Source organism: Galeopterus variegatus, unplaced genomic scaffold (genome assembly GCF_000696425.1).
Source record: "Galeopterus variegatus unplaced genomic scaffold, G_variegatus-3.0.2 Scaffold14706, whole genome shotgun sequence".
In the NCBI taxonomy this organism is placed as follows: domain Eukaryota; kingdom Metazoa; phylum Chordata; class Mammalia; order Dermoptera; family Cynocephalidae; genus Galeopterus; species Galeopterus variegatus.
This window is the reverse complement of record NW_007740817.1, coordinates 4141-13550: the sequence shown is the minus strand read 5'-3', so window position 1 is coordinate 13550 and position 9410 is coordinate 4141. Positions and strand designations below refer to the sequence as shown.

The 9410-nt window shown below is 40.1% G+C and overlaps 1 protein-coding gene across 1 annotated transcript; it reads right to left on the bottom strand.

Annotated features, from left to right (window-relative positions):
• Positions 1 to 5505: 5505 nt before the first annotated feature.
• Positions 5506 to 6801, bottom strand: LOC103582038 (E3 ubiquitin-protein ligase TRIM22-like; the record flags this gene model as incomplete). The annotated part of the gene is made up of 3 exons (XM_008563728.1): positions 5506 to 6101; positions 6355 to 6381; positions 6678 to 6801. Coding segments are annotated over 3 exons (747 nt in total), but the record flags the coding sequence as incomplete, so codon positions are not given.
• Between the last annotated feature and the right edge of the window lie 2609 nt (positions 6802 to 9410).

Genomic DNA, 9410 nt, shown 5'->3' with positions numbered 1-9410 from the left:
GTAGACAGTGATAAGGTGACTGAGATAATTCTGTACATATCAATGCAGTACAAAACAATATGAATTTCTTAATGAGCAGGAAGAGCTAAGGCCTCTGAGAACATCTGTGAGGACACAGATGCTACTTATAATGCATCATCAGTTTACTTTAGCTTTTGTAGAATATATTAAACATCAAATATGCACACATGTCAACATTAAATATAAATATTATTAAAATGTATGAGTTTGTTAAAGATGACTAACTGAAATAATATCATGTTTGGCAGGAAGGTAATTGACATTTGTTTATCTGCTGGGTATATTTAACGTTGAACATGTGTACATATTCGATGCCTGTGCCTTGGGAGTGGTATGAAGCATGGAGAGTCCATCCTGTGTTCCATGACTGGGCCCACTAATGTGTACCTTGAGCTTCAAATTTGGGGTGTTATCAGATATGGTGTGCTCAGGAGACCCAAATGGGAAATAAATGTGATCTTGTAGAGCCTGGATAGTATGGCCCGAGTCAGTGGAATGCACAGAGATGAATAAATTAAACCTAGGAAAAAATGTCTACTGCAGTCAGGATCCAGCTAAACACTATGGATGGGACATGTGAACCAATGTGATCTACTGGAGAAATCTCCAGGCCTTTTGATGGAGTGTCTTTAGCCTCCATCAGGGTCTGCAGGTAGGACATCTTTTCCATGCCATTTCAGTATCTTCTGACAGGTAGTGACCCATGTGTGTAGGCTCAGTCTAAGATGGTGTGTGAATTTATAAGGGCTGTCCTCTTGCTGATTTATTAGATAATTTGTCACATATATCTTTGCTCTGGGGTGGAGGAAAATTTAGTTTAGTCTCCATGTTTAGTTGAAAAGTGTGATTTCTCCCATTGAACACTAACCTTGGCATAGAGCCTCTGGTCCCTCCTGGAAACAGAAGGAAATCTGTTTGTTCTAGTCTTGTTTATTTCTAAAAGCAGAGTCTGGGCAAAAGCCAGAAGGGCCGTTCGACTCACCGCCAGGTCCGCAGGGAAGGGCAGGGGGAGCAGAACCCTGAATGAGTTAGAAGAGCCACCTGTCAGAATTTGGACACATGTTTTCAGGACGGATGGAGGGATTGGAGAGCTGGATGGAACAGTGGCCCAGATGGACAATATCTGGGACTTCTGAGGACTGAATGGGGCAGGTGGGATCAAGCTGAGCCCAGGCTTCCCCCAGGCTTTCCTGGCAGTGCCCTTAAAAGTGTGGCTACTGCTGCTGTCACTTGCATTCTGTTATTGTGGCTGCAACTGCTATCAGGGCACTCTAAAGAAGAGAGTTGGTAGTAAGGTGCCCCACACTATGCTACTCCTGCTTACTAACTATAGCAAGCTTACCTCTGAAGGAGATATAATGAATCTAAAGCTGTTTAGGGCTCCTAGGCAAAGTCATATCAAAGGGCTCTATACTATTTATTTATTTATTTATTTTCCTTCTGGAGTTTCAAAGACTTTCTGCGCTGCAGGGCATTTATCTGGGCAAGGGACCTTCTAGAGTTATTCAGCTTGCAGAAGCCCACTGACCATTCCTGTTGGTAGAGGGCACTAGGCAGTTGCTAGGGAACTGTTTCCCTAGCTTTCTCCAAATTCCTCTGTGGTGAGCAGACCTTCACTGATTCCCATGTCCTGTTGTTTATTCCTTTGTGCAATTCCTTCTCCTTGAGAGTGGGCAGAACTTCTGAATTACTTATAACCAATAGTATGTGACAAAGGTGATGGGATGTCATTACTGTGACTATGTTACATCATATAAGACTGTCTTGCTAGAACAGCTCTTCTTCTCCTGCTGGCCTTGAAGAAGCAACAGACATTGTGTGAACTGCCTATGAAGAGGCCCAAGTAACAAGAAATTTCAGGCATTTAGAAGCTGAAGCCCTCAGTTCTACAAGTATGAAGGACTAAATTCTGCCAATAACTTGTTATTCCTGGAAACAGACCCTTCCCTACTCTAACTTTCAGGTGAAAACATTCTGAGTGGTGCCTTGAGTTCATGCCCTTGACATTGTGAAAGAGAGATTCCATCTAAGCTAGGTCCACACTTCTGATCTACAGAAACTGTGAGATAAATCTTCTTTTAAGCCATTAAATTTGTGATCATTTGTTACACAGCAATAGAAAACAAATCTAACTCTTATTTAGACTGCAGAGTTAGATCAGAGAAGTTATTACAATTATACAATAATGTTAGGTGGCTAATAAGATGATGAGAACAAAAGTACGTTACAATGATGTAATATTTATTTTATAATTGGCTAAAAATATTTTAAGGACTCTGATTCTTGACTCAAATTTTTCTTTCTTGAAACAAAGTTAATTATTTTTTAAAGTAAATTAATGTGCACTTTTAAAATCATTTTTTTCAAGTCAGAGAAAAGAAGCCATGAAAAAAAAAATAATCAACACCACTCTGTGTCAGTGCTTATATGGTAAGAAATAGCTGAAACTATTACAAATATTCTATTATTTAATTCTGACAATATCTCTAACAGTTTTATTAATTTTATTTATTGTACAAGTAAGAAATTGAATCACATGTTAATTAGTTAATCTGATAAGGAACACTAAGTAGCTATATCATTATACAAAATTATGTCTATTCTCAGAGTTCAGCTTTTAACCATATAACAATGTCCACCCTGTACATTCAAGGAAGGAGACATTTTTTTCATGTCATCTGTAATAACATGCTGGTCATGAAGTGATTCAACATAATATTATCCATTAGCATGACCTGCTCCTCCCTTGTTTATGGCTACATGGATTCAGCATATAAATTTACACCTTAGGCATCTAAGGGTTTCCTTAAGAGGCACCAGGCTCCTCCTGCAGATCATTATTTCCTGGATTCTCCCTTCTGCCCCCAATTCCCTGGGAACCTGGCTGCTGGCTTCTCCATGGTGGGATGGTGCAGAGGAGTGAGCACAGGTGCTGGAGTAACACAGACCTGGACTTAGTACTGCCTGTCCCTCTCATTAACCTTGGCACCCGAGAGAAAAACTCTTAACAGTTTATAAACGCTATTAACCTCCTCATTTAAATTTCTCCATCTTATAATATTTGTACAGATTAACTGGGATAATGTTTACATATGTTCCTATATTTATACATAGTATTATATGTATATATACCTATATATACCCATGTGTGTATGAGTGTGTATAAATGTATACATCAATCCCAAGCCAGGCACCTTTTTTTTTTTTTTTTTTACCACCAGCATGACCAAGATACACTACTCTTCTTCCTCTAAATTTCTACAGATCTTCATGTGAATTCTGTATAGTGGCATAATCTGTCCCGACTGATAACATATATATGATGGCTAATTTCAAGTTAAAACTTGACTAGCCACAGGATGGTCAGATTAAACATTTTTTTTCTGGGTTGGTTCCAAATGAGATTAGCATTTGAATCACTGAACTGAGTAATATAGATTTCCCTCCCCAATGTGGCTGGGTATCATCCAATTCATTGAAGACCTAGATAGAACAAAAGGCAGGAGGAATTTGCCCCTTTCCCCTGCCTTGCTTCTTAAGCTGGGACATCTCATTTCATCTTCTAATGACTTTGGACTGGGATTTACACCATCAGCTCCCTGGTTCTCAGGCTTTCAAACACAGACTACATTATACTACCAGTTTTCCGGGTCTTCAATTTGCAAATGGCAAATCACAGGAAGTCTCAGCCTTCATAGTCACATGAGCCAATTCCTCATAGTAAATGTACATCTCTTACTGGTTTTCTTTCTCTGGAGAACCCCAGCTAACACAGCATACTTCTCTACGAATAGCGTTTATGTCTTTGCTATCCTAAGTAGTTCTTTTTTTCTTTTTTTCTTTTTTTTTTTAAGATGACCGGTAAGGGGATCTTAACCCTTGACTTGGTGTTGTCAGCACCACGCTCAGCCAGTGAGCGAACCGGCCATCCCTATGTGGGATCCGAACCCGTGGCCTTGGTGTTACCAGCACCGCACTCTACCGAGTGAGCCACGGGCCGGCCCTATCCTAAGTAGTTCTATTCGTCATCTTGTGTTTGAAAAAATGCTTTCCTAAAAAAACAAGAAAAGTGCATAGGATGATAAATACAGTGGCACGCTCAAATGTTTTACTGCAAGGAAAAGGTCTGAACACCAAAAGGGTGTCCCTCTTAATGTCCCTCTTAATGAATACTAAGCCTAGACATAGCATTCTCTACTGGATGCATTATGGAAACTCATACTGTCTGCAGCAGGATTTAGGACCCCGAAAAATGAGACTTCAGTAAAACCAACTATTGTTTTATTGAAGCAAATAGAAAACAAAACAAAAAACTTGCTCCCTGGGACACTGGAACAGCTTACATTTTTTTTAGTAATAATGAGAACAAATATTTATTTTTGTATTTAAGTTTCTTAGAAAAGTGCTTTACATTTAACAAAATTTTGTTTCTCAAAGTGATCCTAGGAATTAAGTACAATATTGAACTTAATATTGTTTCTTATTTTTATTTTAGGAAAATGAGACCAATAGACATTAAGTAAATTATTGAAAGTTATAGAGCTTGTAAATGAAGAAATAAGATTTGACCTCAGAAACTCTAAGCACCAAAAATCCACTCTAGATAAATATATCATTTATGAATTTCCTGTTTTAACTCTCTGATGAATATGGGGTATCACTGGAAAATCAACACACTCTGAAGGATTCACTATTTAGCAACAGATTCCTATGCACTTTCCTACTTAACATAAATATGGGTTGACAAGTTTTCCTTTGCCAAATCTGTTAAGTGGCAAAGCGAATAAGGAAGAAAGGAGATGGCAAAGGAGTTATAGAAATACTGTTCTTTTTGTAGGAGGGATTACATATGTTTCCCTTGCAAATACAAAAAAAAGGCATTATCTTCTAAAAAAAATAATATACTAGGAAAATTACAGCATAAGGCATCATTATACAGTGGGGAAGAGTAAAAGGCTATTATGAGATGAATTTTATCCTCAAATTCATATGTTGAAGTGCTAACCTCAAAATATGACCTTATTTGGAAATAGGGTCTTTGTGGAAGATATCAAGTTAATGAGGGTGGGCCCTGATCCAATATGAGTGGTGTCTTTACAAAAAGGGGAGCTTTGGACATAAAGACAAGAACAGAGGACAGACGATGTGAAGAGACATAAGGAGAAGAGGGCATCTAGGAGCCAAGGAAAGAGGCATGGACCAGATCCTTCCCTCACAGCTGCCAGAAGGAACCAATTCTGTTGACACCTTGATTTTGGACTTCTAGCTCCCAGGACCATGAGATAATAAATTTCTGTTGTATAAATCAGCAGTCTGTTGTACATTTTTTATGGCAGCCAGAGACAACTAATACAAAGACATTCTCAACAAAAGAAAAAGAAGGAAAGGAAGAGGCAGTCAGAATGGTGCAAATGAACTCAGAGGCAGGATCTGAGCCTCAGGACTAGGGGCACTACACAGAAGTGCATGAGGGAACAAGAAAGTTCAGGAGCTTGGTGGGCACAGAGTCATGGGGGCTGGACAGTTCCAAGGATTGAAATATGGATAAGCAGGATGAGAAAAGCAACAATCAGAGAACTTGTAGATGAGTGACCCATGGTCCGTGACATTGAAAAATGAAACAGTGCCTGCTTCACAGTCTAGGAAAACCCCAACACGATGAGGGGGCACAGCCATGGAGAGAGTCAGAAACCTGGCATCAGAGGGGGAACAATCCTCAAAGGCATTATACTCAACTTTATTTCGTAACCCTATTACCCAGTAGCCGTATTGAGGTCTGTATCTGGAGTAAACATTTTGATGATTTGCATCTGGATCATAAACAAACCCACAGCTTGCTCTTTTGTTGGGGCTACTTATCTTACTGTGTACCCCCAGCATCCAGGCAATCTTCCCAGACACATCTACTTCCCAGTAATATTTCCCTGAGGAGAAATATTGGCAGCCAAAGACACCAAAAGCAGAAAAATCATGTGGATTTGAATTCTTAAATGTGCAAGCGTGCACAACCATCACTTGTCTCTGGTCTGCAGAAATGACAACATTCGAAATAGCGTTGACTGGATTCAGCATCACGTCCACTGTGGGAAAAATTACAGAGTCAGGTGAGGGATATGGGATAAGTGTGTCTTGTGACATCATGAGGAGGAATACTGGGAACTGAGTGGGAGAAACTTGTATTGCTGAGCCAGAGATGAGTAGAACACTTAAGAAATGCAGTATGTGTGCGTGTTTGGGGAGAAACACATGGGGCTCAGATCAAGAGAACTAAAAGTAACCAACACTTCTGAAAAGGGATCGAAAGATGATTTGAAGACTTTAATTTCTTCTTACCCCAATAGCTCTGGACATCTGTCAGCTCTGAAATGACAATAATTTGTTGTTAGAAGGAAAGCAGTAAGCACTGATACCTGTCTCCCCTCTAGAGTAAGGTCAGAAAAAGGGAGCACTGTGAAGCTATGCACTGGTGAATGAGAGGATGAAACAGACACCTGGCCATTCCCCCGTAGATATGCCCACATCTTCAGCACAGGATTTCTCTCCTTCTCTGGCCTACCTCCTTTCCTCTATTCTTACCTAGAAATGACACCCACTCCCCTACTGAAACATAATACTACAAAAATTCCACACACACACTCTTCCCCTGGATCCCTAACCTTTAAAATCTTGCAGCAGGTCTGGAGCTCGGAACACACGCTTTGGTTTCTTGGAAGCAGCTTTTGGTTTCTTCAAGGTCCAACTCTCACTCCTAGGGATGACAAAAATTAATTGCCCCCACACCTTTGACCTCAAATCTCTCCAAGATCACTATCTCCTTTACCTAATACCCCACCAATGCACTTGGACCCCCTTTCCTGAGAAGAGTAGAGGCAAGAGACCTGACACTACAGTCAGAAGAAATGTGCTCATGTTTACCTGTCTACTCACTCACCCTCTGTGTGACCTTGGTAAGGTATTCACCTCTAAGAAGTTTACTTGCTTTCTTCTAAACGTAGGAGCTAAGAGAGAAAGAAGGAAGGAAAGACCACAGTAGTGCATTGGACTTGCAGAGGGAGAGAACATTCCTTGGGCTACAAAGTGAAGTTGGGGGGAAAGGAGGAGGGACAGGGAGGCTGGGAATAATTGGGTGGGGGATACGGGGTACAAATGCAATTTGTGGTAATGGGTATGCTGCCAGTATGAACCTGGCCCCGACATCATAAGCACAAGGAGTGACAATCAGCTTTGTATCTCATGAATATTCAAAACCAATAAAAAAGGAATAATTAACCCCATGCTCTCTATCCATTTTAAATAATATAAAGTTCTATAAAATAATGGTGCATTTAGAAGGTATGTGATGCCTCTAAAAAAAGTATTTAATAGATGGAAAAGTCATTGCTATTTCAGTGGGTCACCAGGGAAGGCCACAGGTATGAGTTCCCAGGAAAACTGTCAGCAGAGAGGTTGCAGAATCTAGCTGCTTGAGGAGTTGAGGAGTATCACCTGCGGGCTCCTGTACTGAAAGGACACCCTTCAGTTTCCAGAGCCTGTTTTCCCAGTACAATATCCAGAGAGTATCATCTGAGGGTTCAAGTTCTCTAGGGAAAGGATAAATTAAGATGACCAAATTAATAGTGGTTTGAATTTCATATGTTTGGGAAAACCTTGATGCTGACAGGTGGGTGAGCTACTTTAGACACAACACTGCTTTCCCTACAAGATGCTGAAATATGTGAGTAAGAAGAGATTATAATGGCACCAGGACCAAAGCCATGATTCACCAAGACTTGATCCTATTTTTCTGAAATCTAAAAAGAGCCACCTGGAAAGAACTTTTTTTTTTTTTTTGTATTCCCAGAAAGAAAAGCAAATACAAAGGAGCTATTCCTGTGGAAAATCTAGAGTCTGGCATATAAAGAAAATAGGACCTTTCTGTAATAAGACAGGCATCTACGAAACATGGAAACAACAGCTGAGGCAGAGACAGAGGTTAGAATAAAATTAGTGAAGTCATGGGGTTCTGATACTGCAACTTCTTTTTCCTGATGCCTCTATTGATCCTAACTCTGTGACCTACCACCACCTAAATTTCCTACCATTGAAAACCTTCATATGCAATCAGTGATTTGAGAAAATTTAATACATAAATTTCCCAGGTGTGTGACTTTTAATTTTTTCTGATTGATCCAAAGCTAACTCACATGACTATAATCATCTCTTCACACAAATAGGACCATACCATACCTGGCCTTCTGCACATACCTTCTCATGACGTCAATCACATCATGGGGAGAAGAGAGAAAACATAACTCAAACACACAGTTGCCTGATTCAGAACATAAAAATGGCTAACTAGATTTGAATTTTTGGTAAACAACACATTTTTTAGTATAAGTATGACCCTTGAAATATTTAAGATACTTGTATACTGAAATGTTATGTGTCATTTATCCGAAGTTCAAATTTAACTGAGCAGCTTATATTTTGTCTGACAGCCTTCAAAGGAGTGAATATGCTCTCCTACCTTACAAAGTTTTATCTCCCTTTTTTCTCCCACTCTTACCACCCCTTGGTATGATGGGAATAAGTAGATGGTCACAGAGTGAGTGACAAAATGGAGAGGTAACATCCAGACAAACCATCAAGAAGACTCATGTGAGGGTGTTAGAAAGATGCTATGAGTATCTCAAAATGGGATATATTAAAAAGGGAGGGAAGAAGCCTACTATTTTTTAATATGTATATTTAATCCATGCATTTTCTTAATTCATTAATTTATTGGGCTTTTATTTATTTTGCAGACATACAGAGGTGAAATCTCCTATTTGCTAGATATCTTTCCAGGCTTTGGGGAATCAAAGACAAATAATTAATAATAACAGTCCTTAAGAAGTGTAACTTCTTTTACCACATGTATATATAAACAAGCACTTTGATGTCGAAGATGCAGGTTCTTGGATTTCCTGAGGGAAAGATCCCATCAGGAATCCACAATAACTCCAAGTTGACATGGCAGAGTCATACTCACAGTCAAAGTTTATTGCAAAGTGAAAGTTCAAACAGAAGATGTACGGAATGAGGACCGCTTCATGAATTCTTAGGGAAGGGTTTATTTATTTATATTTTTTCCTTGTTTTTGTCTTTTTTCGTGTCCGGCAACGGATCGCAACCCTCAGTGTCGCGCCCGTACCGGACCGAGACCGGCAAAGGGATCGCACCCCTCGGTGCCGCGCCCACACCTCGCTCAGCCAGTGAGCGGGAACCGGTCTGTATGTGGGATCTGAACCCTCGGTGGGAGCGCCTCTGCACTCCCAAGCGGTGCACTGTAGCAGCGCGCCACCGGGCCGGCCCTTAGGGAGGGTTTATATGTTGGTTGTTCTGGGATGGGAGTGTTTTCTTTATGTTAA